The sequence below is a fragment of the Ursus arctos genome, unplaced genomic scaffold (assembly GCF_023065955.2).
Source record: "Ursus arctos isolate Adak ecotype North America unplaced genomic scaffold, UrsArc2.0 scaffold_21, whole genome shotgun sequence".
Lineage (NCBI taxonomy): Eukaryota > Metazoa > Chordata > Mammalia > Carnivora > Ursidae > Ursus > Ursus arctos.
In genome coordinates, this window is record NW_026622886.1 from 11,673,075 (window position 1) to 11,692,460 (window position 19,386).

The following is a 19,386-nucleotide window of genomic DNA, read 5'->3' on the forward strand; positions in this document are numbered from 1 at the left end:
ACCTCTTCACCAAGAGTCATCCCCCACCTCCCGCGCCCATTTATTTTGTCTTTGTTCCGCATGCACGGAATACCTCCGTTCACCCCTGTGTTATTTATAATGATGAAGCTCAGAGACAACCTAAAGGAGCATCCGTGGTGGGGATATTAGACAGTCATTAAAAATGATGTATTTGGGGGGTGCCTGGGCGGCTCAGTAGGTTGGGAGACAGATTCTCGATTTTGGCTCAGGTCATGATCTCAGGGTCATGGGATCAAGCCCTGCATTGGGCTCCGTGCTGAGCATGGAGCCTTCTTTGGGATTCTCTCTCTTCCTCTGCCCCATCCCTGCTTGCGTGCTCCCTGTCAAAAAAGAAAAAGATGTATTTGGGAAAGAAAGCAGTGAGCATGTTTTATGACTGTTAAAAACCCGTATGAAAGAGATTGCTCACAACATTAGAGAAAAGAGATACAAATCAGTATACACAGTGATCCTCATTTATGTTCATAAAAAAGAGAAAGATAACAGATGTTATCTTTATAGACTGAAAGACACCTCCTGAAATGTTAGGTGTTTGTATCTGGGCACCTGGATTAGGGGTCATTTCCCTTTTCTTCGTTCTATTCTGCATTGTCCAGATTTTTTGCAGTCAGTTTAAAATTTTCTAATCACAAAAGCAATCCAAATAAATGTTACCTTAAAAAAAGGCAAACGGACCCCACATACTTTGGACTTTTATTCTTTTTTTTCTTTTTAATTTTAAAGATATAATTGGCTCTCTTAATCGATTGATGAATTAGGCCGCATCCCATCTAGCAAGGAGAGGGGAGCTCCCTGAGGCCTTTATTCTTACTCCCATTCTCCATCATAAAGTGATTTGTCTCATCCTCAGATTCGTTTTGTGTCTGAAGTGGCTGGATTTCAAGCACCGGGAGGGACACGTGTACTAAGGCGGTTTTTCCATAAGCTGTTTTTGTGAAGCAGATTTTCTGCATGATCAAATACATTTTAGGAAATCTGGGCTAAAGAATGTTTCTCTCCCAGGAGGGCTTTTTAGAGTCCTCAGGGACTTTTTAAGAGGGACCTAAGTAGTGCCTAGTGTTTTCCAAATTTATTTGACTGTGGAGTTCTTTCCTAAATACCTTTTGGATCCCGGGGTCTGCAGTTTGGGATGTGTGCACTGGACCAGGGGTTGTGGTGGTAGAGTTTGGGTCCCAGGCCTTTTCCAGGTTTGTGCAGTCCCTTTCCGTTCCCACTGAGTAACCGACTGTGTGGTGTTTGCTAAGGAGACACCCTGCACGGTTCCCACAGGTCATGGTGTTTCCCCTTTCTGTTGTTAGACCTTTCCGGAAGGTGAACGAGAAAGGTGTCTTACTCTGGGACAAGATCCACAAGTTGCAGAAAGGCCAGATTTATAAGCAGGTACTTCATGACTGATTTTTCCTTCTTGTTCCTTTGCTTGGTGGTCAGTTAGAATGATAACAGCCGACATTTGTCGAGGCCTACTGTGTGCCCAGCATAGTTCTGAGTGTTGTTCTGCTTGAATTGGCTCTTTATAACTTGGCAGCAAAATTTAAACTTAAGTCAGTATATTTTCAGTGTGCTATGTCTAAATTAACTCAGAATTGAACAGTCCTTAAAAATAAAATTTAAAGCATTACTTTCATAGTATATACAGTTTAAGATGTTAGTAGTAAACCTTGGATATTTGTCTTGAAGAATCATTGAATCACATGGTGTATTACTCACCTTAAATTAGTGATTATTTCCTGATGAACTGTGTTTTGTTATATACAGTTTCGATATATTTTGGTATCAATAAAGATCTCAAATGTTTGAATAAGTGATTGAATCATTGACCCTTCTTGTGTTACTGAAGTTTGTTTTATCTCATCCTTTAAAGTTTTTATATTTCTGTAATATTTATAAAATCATGAAATTTTATAGGATAGTACTACACAGTTAAAAAATTTTGATACATTCCTGGTGGATTTATAATACCCTGCTGGATTTGGCAGTAAGTATATTTTCTAGACCTTGAAAGATTTGCTTTGAAATAGAGCCATCCCACTACTAGGAAGTTAGACCAAGGAAATTATTAAGATGTAGCTAAAATTTTGCTATAAGAATATTTACCATGGGTTACGAAATAGGTTACAAGGTAAATGCCTAACATCAGGAAATTGGTAAAAGGAATCACAGTATTTCTCATGTACTGAAATGGTAGGTTAGTATTTATTGACATGATCATAGAATGTTCAGTGTAAAAAGATCATTACAAAGAGGTATATACAATATGAATCATTTTTGGAAAGTGCGTTTGACTTAGAAGAAAGGTCTGAGAGATTTCACACAAAGGTGTTTTTATCTTTTATGTTTTGATACATAAATTATATATAAAAGCAAAGTTTTTGTTAAGGATTTAATAATAGATGTTTTGGGCCACAGGTTATATAGGTTTCTATCTCAGATGATATAATATCTATATTTTTCTATTATTGCAGGGCAATTTATATGAATTTTTGAAGCTTACTGGATGGAGAGGATCCAAGGTGTTGTATTTTGGTGACCACATATACAGTGACCTGGCGGTGAGGAGCCTTTTTTTCCATTTCTTTGTTGGGGGACAGATGTGTTAGTCCCACTTCCTAAGGAATTTTTCTTTTGTTTAAGACCATTTTTATGCTTTCATAAAAATGAGGACTAGGTCGCCTTTTTAAAAAATGTCTAGGGGCGCCTGGGTGGCACAGCAGTTAAGCGTCTGCCTTCAGCTCAGGGCGTGATCCCGGCGTTATGGGATCGAGCCCCACATCAGGCTCTTCCGCTGTGAGCCTGCTTCTTCCTCTCCCACTCCCCCTGCTTGTGTTCCCTCTGTCGCTGGCTGTCTCTCTCTCTGTCGAATAAATAAATAAAATCTTTAAAAAAAAAAATAAAAAAAATAAAAAATGTCTCCTTGTTTACAGAACAGAATGGATCAGGGGTGTAAAAAAGGTAAATTTTGTTTTGAAATGATAGAAATCAGCATTTTACTCAGGATTTATCAAAAAAATCTTTCCATGTAAGTAACGGTAAGAAATAAATGCCAGTGTTCTTTTCTTTTTTATCCTCTTATTTAACCTCAGAGGCAGACAAAGAATTCGTAAACATTAGGGTGGCTTTTGCAAGTTCAAAAACTGGCACTTCCAGGAAACAAGCTATTATAAGAAAGTGAGGCATTTCATGTCCACTGGAATAACAAGAGCGGCGTCGCAGGACTTGAATTATGATTTAATCTATAATAGGAACAAGACCGAGTCAGTCACATTTCCTGCCATGCTTGGCTCCTGGTGCAGTGAATTTCTGTTTGCTCAGGGAGCCCGGGCTAGTTGCACCGTGCACGATTTGCAGTCTCAGTGACGCCCAGTGTCAGCAGAGTCACCAGAGCAGGGGCGTGGCTGGCGGTCGAACTCCATTATTGGTATTTCTGAGCATGTGGACCCACATGAGTGTGGTCTCATGTTTCTGTCCCTCTTGTGTCCGCTGGCCATCCAAGCAGTGAGCTGTAACGGGCTGTGCAGTGAGGGACCATCTGGGAAGCGTTTTCACGGCACATGTGCTGGAGTCCGAGGTCTGTGGCCTCAGACTGCAGACTGTCTGGTGGAGGTGGGGGTGGAGGGGGGGGTTCCAGTGCCTATGTGCGGAGACACTCTTCCCAGGTGATTCCAGCACATGCCCCGCACGGTCACGTCTGTCCAGCGGGCTGTCTAGTGGAAGGAATCATGGGCTCAGAACTGGAAGACAGGTTTTCATCCCAGCTCTACTGTTTTTAGCTGGGTGACCTTACATACATCCTCCAAGCCCCGATGTGCTCATTTGTGAGAAGAGTGAAGTAAGATGATATATGTAAAAGTGCTTAGTAAAGTAGAACTATAAAGTGCTACTATAAGGATGTCGGGATTACCAGAATGTTTGGCCAAGTGACATAGTGTCATGGACATTTGCCTCTTGCTAAGTGGTCTTTGGGCCTTGCTGAGATAACTGTGTGCTGCCCTGGAGGTATGTGGGTACAGGGCCCCATGAAGGCACACACACACGTCCAGGTCCTAGTATTATGAGAGGTGCTCACCAGGTAGTAGTTTCTTCAAGTGTGGTCCCTGCGACATCAGCATCACCTGGGAAACTTGTTAGAAATGCAGTTTCTCAGGCCTCACATCAGACTGCTGAGTCAGAAACTCTGGTGGGGCTAACCATCTGTGTTTTAAACAGCTTTTTACACTAAAATTTGATATCAGGGTAATACTGCCCTCAGAACAAGTTAGGAAGTGATCCCACCTCTTCAGTTTTTGGAAGAGTTTGAGAAGGATTGGTGTTAATTCCTCTTTAAATGTTTGGAGGAATTCACCAGTGAAACCGTCTCTCTGGTCCTGGGCTTTTCATCATGGGAAGGGTTCTGATTACTGATTTAATCTCTGTACTCGTTAGAGGTCTTTTCAGATTTCCTGTTTCTTCATGAGTCAGGCTTGGTGGGTTGTGTGTTTCTGGGAATGTCATCTAGGTTCTTCAGGTTGTTGGTGCACAGTAGTTTGTAGCTTTTACAGTTCTTTTTATTTCTGTAGAATTGGTAGTATTGTCTCTACTTAAATTTCTGATTTTAGTAATTTGAGTGTTCTGGGTTTTTGTTTGTTTTTTTGTTTTTGGTTCCTTATGGTGTAAAGTTCGATTGTTAATTTGGGACTTTTTTTTTCATTGTACGTGTGTATGGCTATAAATTGCCCTCTGAGTACTGCATTTGCTGCATCCCGTAGGTGTTGTTATGTCGTGTGTGTGTTTGCATTTAAATTTGGCACAGGGTATTTTCTCATTTCTCTTGTGATTTCTTCTTTGACTCATTGTTTAAGAGGGTGTTCTTTTATTCCCATATGTTTGTGAACTTTTCAGGTTTTCCTTCTGCTGTTGATCTCTAGCTTCACTCCTGTGATTAGTAAAGATACTTTGTATGATTTTAAAATTTGTTACGACTTGTTTCGGGGGCTAACATCAGGTCTGTCCTGGAGACTGTTTCATGAGCATGGAGGAAAACGTGCCTTCGGATTTCGTTGGGTGGCGTGTGCTGCACATGTCTGTGAGGTCTGCTTGTCTTCATTGTTGTTCAAGTCCTATATTTCCTGATGCGTTGTCTTCTGTCTGGTGGTTTTTCTGTTGTAGAATGTGGACTGTTGAAGTCTCCTGCTGTTACCGCAGAGCTGACTATTGTTTCCTTCAGTTCTGTTCGTATTTGCTTCATGTATGGTGAAGCTCTGATGTTTGGTGTGTATATGCTTGGAACTGTTCTATATTCTTGGTGAATTGACCTTTTATCATTATATAATGTCGTTCTTTGTGTCTTGTGACAGTTTTTAAGGTCTGTTTTGCCTGAAATTAGCATAGCATCCCTGCTCTCTTTTGGCTACTATTTTTATGGAGTCTCTCTTTAATCCTTTCAATCTATGTGTGTCCTTAGATCTACCATGAATCTCTTGGAGGGATGCCTGGCTGGCTCAGTTGGTGAAGCATGTGACTCTTGATCTTGGGGTTGTAGGTTTGACTCCCACATTGGGTGTAGCGATTGCTTAAAAACAAACAAACGAACAAACAAATAAATAAATAGAATCTCTTGGAGCATATAGTTGGATCCCATGCCAAAGTTTGAAAACCACTGTTATAAAGCGGTAAGATCAATTCATTAACTAACATGTCAGAAATTATGTGGCAAAGCACATTATCCTTCAAGGGAGTTACCTTGAGAATGTAGATACTTCTAATGTTGCTGCTGTTTCTCAGAACACATTTGGGTGCCCCTTTGGGATAGATTTGAGAGCCAGGTTGACGCACAGAAGAGAATCAGTTTTATTATTAGTAATTTATTATCACGTACTTTATTCTTGGGAATGTTGCAGATGACTTTTTACTTATTTTCAGAAATAAAAGCCACCTTCAAAAGTTTGCCACCATTGGGAGTATTTAAAAAGGTTGTGCTGTAGGTTTTTATATATTATAGGAGAAGGAGAAATACTGAAAGGTGTAAAAAATTTCAATGGGTGAAGAAGGTAGGCAATAAATATCCTTAGCACTTATGGAGCAGGGATTCTGGCTTTAGGTGAGTAGCCAGTGAACTTTTAAAATTGTATACCTTATACCACTTTATTCCTTAAAACCTCAAAGCTTTCCTTTATTCTTCAGAGTAAAAACCTGATTTCCTACTGTTTCCTGCAAGGTGCTGCTTGATCTATCCTTCTCCAGCCTACCTCTCTGAAGGCAGGACCTGACTCTGCCCTCTCCTACTCTGCTGTAGGCTCCCTGCCTGGCTATTCCCTTAAAACTCTACCTCCACGCCCCCTACCCCAGCATGTTCCTGCCCCAGGGCCTTTGCACCTACTGTTTTTTTCAGCCTGAATTGTTCTCCCACACATTTGCATACTTTCACTCTCCTTCCCTTCTGATCTCTGCTCGAACATCATTTTATTGGCCTGGTTTTTATAACCACTTTATATACAATGGTAACTTTTTTCCTTTTTATGCTTGTTATTTGACCATTGTATTTATCATCGCCTGCCTTTGTATATTTACTTGCCTATTTTTTGCCTGTATTTCCCATGAGGGCAGGGTTTTGTCAGGTTTTTTTTCATTGTTTTATCCTCATTGGCTAGAACAGGGCCTGGCATTTAGAAGTATTGGATAAATATTTGCCAAATGAGAAAATGAATGTTCACTTAGTATGGTGATTGTATATCTTAGATTTCCCAGGATGTATCTGTTGACAGATATTCTGGCTTATTGTCAAATCATGAGATTACTATATTTGGAATGAAAAATGTGATCATGTATGTCTGTGTTGTAGGGTCATTCCAAGTCTGAGATTCTGTAATTCCCCATAACCCACAAGGCCCCGCACACAGTAGGTGCTCCCCAGTGGTCTGTGGACGGATTGAATGAAGACCTCCAGTGGCTTTTCGGTGGAGCTTCTTTCTGCCCCTGACCTAACTGTTGTTTTACGGACCATGGTTAATGATTATAATGATTTCAGACCCTGTGTTTCTGCAGGGACTGTGATTCACAGCAGTTATTTCCAGAACAGAAACTTTCTTTGGGTGTAATGGTCAAAGCCTGGGGCTGACTTGGTTTTAATTAAATGTAATTCACTGAATTTGGCTTGGTTAATAACTAACCATTACAATGAAGTAATTCGGCGGATGCCTCTTGCATCTGGGAAAGGGAACGAGATGGTTTAAATTCTGTCGAGATGCATGTTGACTTGTTGTGATTTTTGTGATCAGGATTTGACTTTGAAGCATGGCTGGCGAACTGGTGCGATTATCCCGGAGCTGAGATCCGAGCTCAGGATCATGAACACGGAGCAATACATTCAGACCATGACCTGGCTGCAGACCCTGACCGGGTTATTGGAACAGATGCAGGTTTGGGATTTTTTTCTCTCTCCTCCTTTTTCTTTAAGTCTGAAGTTAGTCCACTAATCAAAGTTATTTCAGATATTTTCTTTTTTAATTGGGGTTATAAAGTATGAGGTGTACAGCATCCTGCAGAGTAGCTCCTGGGGTTATTTTGCCCCTGAGAGCCTCTGCCAGCTTCCCGGAAGAGAGCTTTCAAAATGCCCTGCGAATTCATTTAGAGGAGGGCATATCAGCAGGTGTCTGTGTAGCTTCCCCTGTCGGTGGAAATACCGTGTCCCCGCTTCCCCACTAAAGCTCTCTTGGGAGATGTCCTGTGGGTTAGTGGGGTTCGGGAACCTCTGCTGATGTGTGGGGCTAGTCCTGCTTCTGCCTTTGGCCTGCTGTGGGACTTGTCCTTTCTGGGCCTCAGTTTCCCCATCTGTAAAATGAAGGGTCCCGTGGGATGAATACCTCAGGCTAGGCATCACAGCTTACCGGAGAGGGTCTCAAAGCAAAAGTCACCCTCTCTGCATGCAGCCTCCGTTTGACTTTGAAGACAATACCTACAGTTTGCTGGCTCACTGGAGTTCGGTGGCAGTATTTTCTTTGTGTTACGTAGCCAGTTTTGGACAGTCAGTGAGGAATGTTGTTTTTGGTGATTTTCCGACCCGCAAAAGCTGCCCCTCTCTTGTCTCTGTGACCCACTGCCAGTCTCCTGAGACACCTTGCTTCCTGCTTGGTTCAGCTGAGCTGGCCTGCAGTCATCCCAGCGTGAGTGCTCTTTTAGGGCAAGGGGCACGATGCCCACTCTCTTGGCTAACACCCCTGTAGCTTCTGGCCACAGCCTGTGACCCATAGTCTGCCAGCCCACTTTGGGAATGGGCAGGGAACTGCCTGGCCTGGCCCAGCTGGCAGCCCTTGTGGAGGTAGCTGGCCGTGAGCTCAGGCAGAGCCGTGAGGAGTGACCAGCCAGGCCCTTGCTCCGGGACCCACACATTCCAGAGCATGGGACCGCGCACGTCCCCCAGGCCTTGCTTCCAGCGTGCTCTGCCCACATGAGTTCTTGGCTGGTCTGTGATGAGGATCTGCGATGTTCCCCTTACCATGTTTATCTGTGAGGTGATTTTCTAAAAATACGAGGCATCCATTCTGGGTTAACATAGCTTCAAGTCTGTACATAGGTCAGGCAATAATAGTAGTTACTTTTCACATGCCAGACGCCGCGCCCACACACATGAGTCCTTCAGAGTCCCGGCTCTCCTTTGCAGGCAGGTACAATTTTTTCACTTTAGAATAAGAATACTGGGTGTTTGAGAAGTCAGGCAACATGTCTGAGGTCATAAAATGACAAAGCAAGAACTTGAACTTAAGGCTGTGTGATGCCCAAGTCCATGACTTTGAGCACGACGTCAAAGTGCCTCCCTGCTCTTAGGTTTAGAAATCTCAGGTGTGGCAGCGACTCCTTCCCTCGGGTGCTGTCTCTCTGTGATGGTGGCAGCTGGGCGGACACACACACAATCTGCATGTGGCTGGTGTCACCACATGTTATTTTAAAAATTAAAAAAAAATTATTTATTTTAGAGAGTCTGTGCATGTCCACATGTGCTTGCATGAGAGTGGAGGAGGGACAGAGGGAGAGAATCTTCAAGCAGACTCCCTGCTGAGTGTAGACCTTCCCCTCCACCCATGCAGGACTTGATCTCACCACCCTGAGATCATGAACTGAGCCGAAACCAAGGGCTGGTTGCTCAACCACCTGAGCCACCCAGGTGCCCCATGTCACTACATTTTAGCTTTGAGGATAATTTTTTTGTTTTCCTCTCTCTGACCTGTATAAAAAGTTTGATGATTAAGGAGTGTGTGTTTTCGAGAATGGAAGTGCTAAAAATATTTCTCTGACTTTGGAAATAATTATATAAGGGGTGAGGTTGGGGCAGGAAGAAGAGGGAATTACCATTCAAGTTGTCACCCTCATTGTACAGGGGAGGGAATGGAGTCTGAAGGACAAGTCACTTATCCTGAATTCCAGAGTTCATGAATAGCAGAACCAAGCTATTTAGAAATGTTCTAGACACCACGTTCTAGAACCATGCTCTAGACACAACACTGTAGGACCCATGTTCTAGACACCACGTTCTAGATACCATGTTCTAGATATCATATTCTAGATGCTCTTCCAGATGCTGAGGGCTTTATGTTCATTTCTTTCTCAAAACAACTCTTTGAAGGGGAGACGAACACCCCCACCTTACAGATGAATAACCTGAGGCACAGAGAAGGAGAATAACTTGTGCAAATAAGGGGCGATGCTGGGGTGTAGACCTGCACGGTCTGGCTCTGGAGTCGTAACTTCCACATGTCACCTCGGGCTCTAACACTTCTACAGCTTTCTGTCCAGTTAGACTCACAAGGATAGAAGTATGGCAGATAATGAAAAAAAAATCCAAACAAGTGTCACCTCTCATGTTCTTCCTGTTCTCTTTCCACCCGCCCTGCTGCCCCCATGTTCACCTGAAAAGCTCCATTATTCCAGTGATCCTGTGTCACATATTTCTAGAAACTCCCCTTTGGGGATTATTTTCAGAAATGTAGTACATTATTTGGACTGTTTTCTGAAGAGAATTTGTCCTCGGAGGTTGGGTTTGGTATTTTTGTTGGCGAAGCCAGCAGAGTGTCGTCCGGAGCCAAATCTGATGAATTAAATATAAGTATATAATTTTGGCTTTGAGAAAGTAACTGTCAAGAGTAAAGGTAGTTCTGTTGACTAGCCTCGAAGTGTGGTCCAGAACGATGTGGTTGATGGTGGTACAGAGTCTTCCCGGGTTATCGTGTCACAACCACATTTAGCTCAGGGGTTGGCCAATTTCTGCAAAGGGCCAGGTCAGTCAGTATGTCGTGCTGTGTGGGCCAAGCCATCTGTCACCGCTGCTTAGCTGTGCTTGCAGCCCAGAAGCAGCCCTGGACAACGTGGATGATGTGTAAACGACCGGGTGTGGTTGTGTCCCTGTGGCTTTGTTGGTGGACACCGAACTGTGAATTTTTTATCGTTTTCGTGTGTCATAATATTGTTCTTCCTTTGATTCCCCACACCCCCCGACCATTTAGAAAGGAACTTACTCTTCAGCTCGGAAGCCGATGGGAAAAACGGCTGGTGGGCCGGACATGGCCTCCCCTGGTGGAGGCTGGGGGGCGGCTGGATTGCAGCGCCCCGGCTCACACTGGGCGGGAGGGCTGGTGCCGCAGGGGGGAGTGTGGAGCTGACCATGCTAATTAATGATCGGGACCAAAGATGTGGTCAGCCTCAGGTGTGGGCTTCTGGTGGAAAAAGAGGAAAAATGGCCTTTTTCTTTTTTTTAAATGGGAAAGACTTGAGCATGTACAAATACTGTTGGGGGGGCGCCAGGTGAGGAGGCTGAGCTTCCGGCAGTGATGGCAAATAGGGGAGAAAGGGTCCCAGGAGGACAGAGTGGGGCACGTGGTGTCTGCTCCGTCTCTAGAAGAGCTGGAGAATGTGCCTTGACCCGGGAGACCCAAGGTGGCCCTTCAAGCCTGCAGAGCTTACCCTGGGGTGGGGGCCCACCTGCAGGGCAGGAGCGGAAAGGGCAATTCACGTGCCCGATGGCAGCTAGTTTCAGAAAGGGAGTGCGGGTAGCTTAACTTTGGTAATCCTTACGCCTGTCACCAGAGACTCTCCTGTCCTGCATTTAGGGGCAGAGCGAGGAAGCAGACATCTCTCCCTCCTGCTTGGACAGGACGTAGGTGCCTAGTTCATGGGCTGAGAAGGGTGTGTGGGCAGAGGTGGGGGTTCCCGCTCACGGACTGACTCCTCACTCTCTGTGGTGTCACGGGTGTCACGTCGTCTTTGTCACGGTCTGTTTACCTAGGCGTACCCCACGGAGGGGCCTCTGTCTTGTCCTCTGTTGTATCTTCAGCATCAGGCACAATGCTGGGCACATAGCAGGTGCTCCATACAGCTGTGCATGTACGTGTGTGTGTGTGTGTGTGTGTGTGTGTGTGTGTGTGTATAGAAATTTGTTGTGGTGCCCAACACATTTTCCCTTTTCTGATCTAGTCATGTATTTTGTAGAGCCTCAGTTCTATAGTGAGTAACTTCTGGATTAAAATGTGAAAACTAATTAAAACCGCGTTCACAGAGCCTCCGTCAGCACCCCCAGAAGCGTTGGCGCCATCTTCCCATGCTCCCAGTGCCACCCAGCCAGGGGTCATCCGCTGGCGGCTGCTTTCCGCTGGCGTAGGCAGTGGTGTTGGGCTGGGCGTCCCGAGTGCAAGCTCGGTCCGCACTGGGTTTGTGTGAGTGGCGGAGGTTCTCGCAGGAGACTGCCAGCCAAACTGTTGAGCGGGGCAGAGGCAGTAAACAGACGGCCTTGGCTCCCACGTGGGAAGCAGGTGGTTTGCTTGTCAGGTGCTTTCCTCCGGGTTCTAAGGCCGTTCCTGTGAGCACGAATCACAGGGAGCCCCACGTGTCCCGTGCGCTTCTGACCCTGGCGGGGACGTTTCTGTTCAGCCACGGGAGACTTGTGAGGTTCCGTTTGTTAGGTTGTGGGCAGTTGTCCTTTTTCTTCTTGCCTTTTGCTCACATTTCAGCCCAGCTGGAGAATTCTCTGCTTCTCCATCTGGTTGAGGTGCTCTGCCTTCTTGTCTTTCATGAAACAATTATTTTCTCTTGAACACTTTAAAAGGATAATAGAACATCAAGGGTAAATATTAAAACCGTTTATGATCCTGCTTTCCTTGCACAAATTGAAGAAAAATTTCCATGTTCATTGCCAAATATATACACGTATTTTGACATGCCTGCAGTTTGAGGTTTAGCGTTACACCTGCTCGCTCCACTTACCTGCCGTTTTGCGTGCAGTAGGTGGTGGTCAGGAAGCGTGTGTTCATGTATGTGGTACACGTGTGTGATGGACACACTGCACACATATGTATTACACACACATATGCCTTTACTACTACTGTAATAGCTCCAGTTTAATAGGGGCCTTGTTTAGTAGGTTCATAATGTTCCCTCTCCATTTGTTAAGCCACGTTTCTAGTGTTGGACGTTCCAAACTTTTGTTTTGGTGAAGAAGGCAGGACTGCAGCCAGGAATCTGAAAATGTGTTCTTTCACAAATGCCTTCGACCTAAAAGAATACAATTCTTCCGAGAAGAGCTGCCCGTTAAAAAATTCTTAAAACCTCATGAGCTTATCTGCAGCCAGAGCAGCCTCAGTGATTAGCTTGTGTCCTGCAGGTTCACAGAGACGCCGAGTCACAGCTGGTGTTGCAGGAGTGGAAAAAGGAAAGAAAGGAGATGAGGTAAGAGGGGCCTGTTTTGAATGCGGCGAGCCCGCCACCCTGTCTGCGCCCGCATGCTGTCCCCAGCGCTGGCCCAAGGCAGCCCTCCTTTTTTTAGCTGCCACGTGTGAATGGGACCATGATGTCGTGTTGTAGCCACAACTAGGCATGGCTGCCGTTGGGGGAGAGGGGGGCGTGTGACATTAACTTGAGGCAGCGGTGACCTTTCTCAAACCTCCTGCCCTTGCCTTTGAATGCCAGGGTTGAAGGGGCTGCTCCTTCCCCTCCCTCCTCCTGCCCACTTGACGTGGCATCTGCGCAGCTGGTGGCCCAGGCGCAGGTCATGCCGGCTGCCCAGGGTGGCCCCCGGGACGGCATGGGAGGTGGGCTCAGAAGCCCCGTGAATTCTTAGGGCTCCAGCTGCCCAGCTGCTGCTTTGTCACCAGGGATATATGAGCATATGTAAACATCTCTGTATCAGGATGTTTACTGGTGAGCAGAGCCCACCTGCTGTCTGGTAAGTTTGGCGGGTGGGCATCTTAAGGGAACAGGTGTCCGAAAGAGGCCCATGGACAGTCGTCTTCCTTAAGAAGGAAGACACTGTTTGTATGACCATTTCTGCTCTTGCCCGTGACTTCCCTTCTGCGGGGCCTGGCCATCTCTAGGGTTTGGAAGGAGTGGTCACTGCCTGGGTTCTGGCCTCTGAGCAGTGGACAGGCTGCTTGGGGGGAACAGTGTGGACAGGGGACAGAGTCATCCCTTGGTGGTGCAGAGACCACAGCCGTATTGAATTCAGTCCTTCCTCCTCCCTCTTGGTGTTGGCTGCCTGGGGCTCATTCTGATTTGATTCTTATTCTAATGTTGGTATAAAAATGTTGCGTGAGAGGGTGAGGGGAGGCATATGGTGTGATTGGACTTCAGGCCCCGTGCCCCCAAAGGCTGGGCCCGGGCGCTACCCCAGGAATCGCAGATTGTCCGATGAAGGAGCCGCTCCACCATCAGAGATTCTGTTTTGGATTTCGGTCTCCAGCCCCGTCACATCTTAATGAGATTTTTCACGAAAAGTGTGGAAACCATTTATGTTGCTCCACTTGCAGACCTAATGGAGTTTCTAAAATTTTCTACTCTGGTTGTCACAGCATCTGCCATCACCATCTACTGGACAGACGGCTGCTACCAGCTAGTGGCTTGTGTCACACAGTGTGTACCTGGTTACATTTTCTGCCGTGTTTGTGACTGATATCACAGTCAGGTGGTATTTATCCATTTTGCTGGACTGTTCTGAGTGGAGAGGTCCCAGCCGTCAGATGGTGCGCATATCCTGTGTGTGTGTGATGGCGCGTTGGTTTCCACACAGACGCACACCTGCAGGGGCTTAGAGCCTGGGGCAGGGGTGAGCAGCCTTGCCAAATGCTGTCCCCTGGGCCTCGAAGAGTCAGTGAGGCGCGCGGAGCTGTGTAACGGATAATGGAGATTTATTTACATCACTACAAAATAATCCTTACTTTCCCAGATATCAGAGTACTTTTGAGTGTCTCCTATGCTTTTACTTCTCTTACTGAGTTCTCACGATAACCACGTAGAAAGGGGGTCTCGATCCCATTCTGTAGATGAGGGCGATTTGGACCCTGAGAACATTCTGCATCCGTCCGCGTACCCTTGTCCTGCCGCCTCTGTTTTGGCTTGGAAAACGCGACGGGTCTGCGTGGAGGGGCATCCACACGGACGAGCCTGCGCCCTGCTCTCGGGGTGGCCTAAGGGGGAAGTGCGGTCGGAGCCGTTTTGATGAGCGGATGGGGGACCGGTTCCGAGCAGGGGCTGCGGCTGCCCTAGGCGGATTCTCTTTCGGAGGAGTCCCGTACACGTAAAAAGGTGATTTTGATTCCATTCACTTCAAAAGAGACTCTTCTGAATCGTTCTCTGTTGCTTTGCTCTTTTCTTGCTTCTTCAGAGAAATGACCAAAAATTTCTTCAACACCCAGTTTGGAAGCTTGTTCCGCACAGACCAGAACCCGACCTACTTCCTGAGGCGCCTGTCACGCTTTGCCGACATCTACATGGCGTCTCTGAGCTGCCTCCTCAACTACGACGTCAGCCACACGTTCTACCCGCGGAGGACGCCGCTGCAGCACGAGCTGCCCGCCTGGCCGGACAGCGCCCCCGCCTTCAGCCTCCCCCTGCTGCAGGAGGCCCACGCCGAGTAACCGGGGCCACCTGCGGGAAAAGCCAGAGGCCGGGACAACCCGCACTGGCTGGCGCGGTGCGGTGGACTTGTGTGCAAGTGAGCGTTGCTTTTGGAGACGATGCAAATACGCCTTTGATGTTTATTACCCTACGGAGACGCCTTCCCCGTTGACAGAAGCTGGCAGCCCACCCGTCCCGCCTTGGCGTTTCTCGGCGGGCTGAGCGGCGAGCTTCCGACGGAAGCCCTGCGAGCAGCCTTCTTGTTTACCGGGGTGCCGGCACGGGTGTCCGTGTTTCTGGGCCAGGTGAGACCCTTGATGCCATCTCGCGATTCCAGCCGCTGAAGGGGCGACACTGCGCTTGACTCTGCCGTGGAAAACGGGCTGACCGCTCACGGGCGGCGCTCTGGGGACCGCAGGGGCACCGTGCCGTGCGACAGTGACCAGCTCGCGGAAGGCTGGCGGAGGAGTCCGTGAGCCCCGTGATAGCATCGCACGGCAGGGAGGAGCAGAGGTGGCTCCCACGGCATGTGACCCTAGGGCTTTGGCGTCCCGGTGCGTCCCTCGCAGGGAGACTCAGCCTCCCTGCAAAGTCTTCTGTGAAAGAACACGAGCCGTTGCGAGTCCTTGAGCCGTGCTTGTCCTCAGCAGCCGCTCCCGGGTCCTGCCCCATGCCCAAGCCCGGGAACAGCGGTGGTGTCGCAGGTGATGGGCGGTCACTCCTTCCCCAGGGAAGGAGGGCGAGGAGGGAAGAGCTCTGCTTTGCTGCCCAGCTCGCGGCACAGACGGTGTAGACTCCAGGGGCGAGAAACAAGCAGGTCAGAAGAGCCGGCGCGTTTGTGCTGGGCTCCCCGGGCGTTTATCCCCCTGAAAATGCCACCAACGCCACTGTTGGTTTGGCGTGCCCACTGGAGGACAGAAAATGAAGCAGACAAAAAAATGTCCTGTGATGAAATGCGCCTCCCTGCCCCCTGCGGGGTAGTGTTGGAATCTTGGTAAAACATCTGCGTGACCCGCCGGGCGGAGGAGGTGGCCCTGTCCTCCCCGTAGCCCTCCTCCCTGCCGTGTTTGTGTGGCTGTTTTGGGAGTGTGGTGGATTTCCTTAGGTGTGTGTTGAAGATGGGAGAGGTTAAAGGGCAGTGGAAGCGAGGAAGAGACTTTGGAACGGGCTGATGTAGCATCTCACTCCTAAGGACAAGGCGAGTGGCACGCAGGCTTGTCCCCAGTGGATGCGGATGGCAGGGTCAAGAAACGGGACTGGTGGAGAGTGCTCGCTTATTCAGCATTTTGTTGTGCTCAGTGTGTCGGAACCAGCTGTCGATGAAGTTTTGGCTTGGGGTTCCGTAGACTGCCTGCCACGGTGCACAGATGAAGTGAGTTACCCGCTTCCTTTGTGATGCCGAGCGTAATGCCCTTTAGACCCAGGAGGCCCGATTCGGCCACTTTTTTTACTTCTAAATTTTGTTATAAACACAGTAGCCTGTTCCTTTTCGGGGATGGGGTAGGCATTTTGTTTGCTGAGTGTTAGCTCCTATGTGGTTAAGCATCAGAGGGTGTCGGAGACGGGCATTTAATGGGTGCAGGTGGATGCCCAGAAGTGCCTGCTGTTGGGGCCCTCGGCAGACAGGCTGTGCTCTTGGCTTTGGAGTCTCTGCCTGGAGAAGCTGAGTGAGGAAGTAAAAAAGCCCCCCCCCCCCCAGTTTTAATCTCATCAGATAGTCATTGATGTCTCCTCGGTGCCAGTTACAAGGTGTCTTGTTTACTCAAGAATGAGGCAGCACTGTTTTTAAAACTGCTTTTACAGAGAGCGAGGTTGGTGACCCAAGCCTTGGGGGAGAAATAGATTTTTCTCGGAATGGATAATGAATTAACAACACATTACCAATTAAGATTTCAGCCTCTGGGCCACTGAACATGGCAGTATTGAGACAGGCCACATAGCAGAAGCCTGGCATCCGTCTGAGCCGGGCCCACGGAGCAGGCACCTGGCGGACTGAACCCACGCCAGGGCCAGCCACACGGGTCGGGGCGGCCGTGTCCACGGGAAGGACAGACAGAGGTATGCTTCCTGTGTGTGCTCGGTCAAGATAGATCGTGACCGTCGCGACTCGGCTGGGATTTGGCATACTGCACTGGCATTTTGTTCTTTCCCGTTCTCTGCGGTGCACGCTGAGGGAGGCGCAGTGGCACAAGGGAACGGAGTCTGTTTTCTACCATTTAAAAAATCAGTTTGGAAAGTGAACAGAATAAAATGGATTTGCACGTTGAAAAACACCTCCTGTTTTTCGCATCGGTTGGACTGGTGGTGCAGGGACGGTCCGACCGGCCACGGCGGCTCAGCGAGGCTCGTGGTACCGGGAGCAGACTGCCATGGAAGGGGCCCGCACAACTAGTTTTGCACTTGCTTTTATAGATGAAACTTGGCTTTTAAAATATTTTAGGAGCTTGTCTTAGAGCTCCCTCTTTCCTCCTGACATAGCCTTTCTGTCTCTCTTTTTTTTTTTTTTAATTTTTAAAATTCTCTTCGGCTCCCTTTTCTGCCACACCAGTAATGCTATGTAAATACACCACCTGTTACCGATTTGGGCACATCTCAGACTAAATGAGTAGTTGCTTTGAATGCACTGGCCCTCTTAATTATTGCAAAGGAGAAATGAGAAGTAATCTTCCCTCCTCACTAATTTAGCTTTGGGTGAGCTAAATGGCTTTTCTCTCTCTTTCTCCCAAAGGCCTTTTCATCAGTAGAATGTGCTAAATATTGGACTTGATTCCCTGTGCCGAGGGCTCATTTGCTGCCAAAGACCCACTTGGGGGCCCTTGTCCAGAATGCGCTGAGACTACATTTGGCCAGAGGCAGGGTTCCTTGATTGCCCTATTCAACTACTGGGGAGCCTATATTTTGCCCTCTTAAGACTAATTTCCTTTTGTACCAGTTTTCTCTCTTTCTCCCTCTCTCTATGTATTAGCATTTGGGAGCCTGGCCTCAAGCTCAGCTAACCTTTAACACCCCTGGGGGTTAAGGCGAGGAAAGGGAGTGAAGCGTCTCTCGTGCAGGGTTCAGCCGGCGGTGCCTGTAAAGGGCCAGCGAGGACGCCCTTGCAGCTTCGTGGGCCATTTTCCGTCACCACTGCTCTGGGCACGGGCACGCTGCTTTCCATCACAACCTGCCTTACAAAGACAGCTGCAGGCTAGGTTTGGCTCTCCGGCCGTAGTTTGCGCACTCCTGCTCCAGTGGCTTGTGTCGGTGGCCATGGCACCATGACCTTGCTAGAAGCACGCAGATGGACCACCTCAGAGCTGCGTGCGGCTGGTGGAGAGAAGTTCTGTAGGTGAGCGCGCCACACTCCCCTAAGAGCTGCTCTCTGGGCATCCGTGCCGCTGTGGCCAGTGTTTCTAGCACATGGCGTAACTGTCGTGTGTCACTGAACCGCCAGGCTCGGGCGCTAGCTGACCATCCCTCATTGCACTGACTGGTGATTGTGCTCATAGGGGGGATGGGCTTGGCTGCCCAGGACACCCTTCAGAACCGAAGGACTTACCCCCCCAGCTGCTGGGTCAGCTGCTGGCTCCCCGTCCTCAGCCGGGTGGCGTTTTCGAGAGCCTCGCCCACTGAAAAACCCTGCCTCAGACGAGGTCACACCCCCTTCCTGGAGCAGCCAACGCCAGCCCACAAGCCCCGCGTCCTTCCCTTCTCGTTCCTTCTCTTCCATTCCCAGGTGTTGATCCCAAGAACACTCCCCCGTACTCGTCCTGCATGCAAACCTCATCTCAGCTTCTGCTTCCCAGGGCCGCCAACCCGCTACAGCACTTCTGTACCTTTTCAGTCCTGCAGGCTTGAACCCCGAGGAAACCGCGTTCTAAGTATTTAGTAGAATGACAGAGTGTGCCTGTACGGTGTGGGGCGCCACACATGTGCCCTAGGTAGACTTAGTATTTATTCTGGATGCGAATTTGCTATTTATTCTAAATGTTGACATTATGTTACAGGATTGAACTTCTTGCCAAATAAAAGTTTGAATTGTGTCGTCCGGTTCGTTGTAAGTCGCCTGTTTTTGTGTTGCTTTCGTGGCAAAGCCGTTTCACATTCTGTACCCAACAAAGAACACCCCGGTGAGAAGGGGAGGAAGATGTGTGGTTCATTTCTCACCCCTTTTGTCCCAGCAGAGCACACGTGCTCGTTTTCAGAGCCAGGAGACTGTCCAGTTAAGGCACAGACGGAAAATGGGCACGAGCTTAGACTTAGGTAGGCAGCAGACACCGCCCTGCCCCCCGGAACTGCTGTGCCCCCACACATAGTTCCTTCTTTGAGAGCCAGGAGAAGATGGTCATCCACACGCAATCAGATTGCCAGGAAAGCGAAAAATTGGAAGCCGTGTCTTAAGGGAAGAAGATAGTGACTAATACTAAATTAAGAGTGAGTGCTCTGAAGTCAAATCACTACTGGGTTTTGGATAAATTTATAAATATTTTGAAGAGCTGATTTTTTAAAAAACTGTGTATGTGTGTGCAGATGTGTTTA

The 19,386-nt window shown here is 48.0% G+C and overlaps 1 protein-coding gene across 2 annotated transcripts in view; it reads left to right on the forward strand.

Moving 5' to 3' along the window:
* Positions 1–19,386, forward strand: part of NT5DC3 (5'-nucleotidase domain containing 3) — a 59,404-nt gene that overhangs the window by 39,535 nt on the left and 483 nt on the right. Inside the window, exons 10-14 of one of the 2 annotated variants that reach the window (XM_026499791.4) lie at positions 1,320–1,401; positions 2,484–2,570; positions 7,272–7,412; positions 12,641–12,705; positions 14,636–18,894. In XM_026499791.4, the coding sequence (XP_026355576.2) occupies positions 1,320–1,401; positions 2,484–2,570; positions 7,272–7,412; positions 12,641–12,705; positions 14,636–14,888 (628 nt within the window). In that variant the 3' untranslated portion in view covers positions 14,889–18,894. Of the gene's footprint in view, positions 1–1,319; positions 1,402–2,483; positions 2,571–7,271; positions 7,413–12,640; positions 12,706–14,635; positions 18,895–19,386 lie in introns of those variants that run through there. The other variant, XM_044384482.3, reaches the window with a different exon arrangement.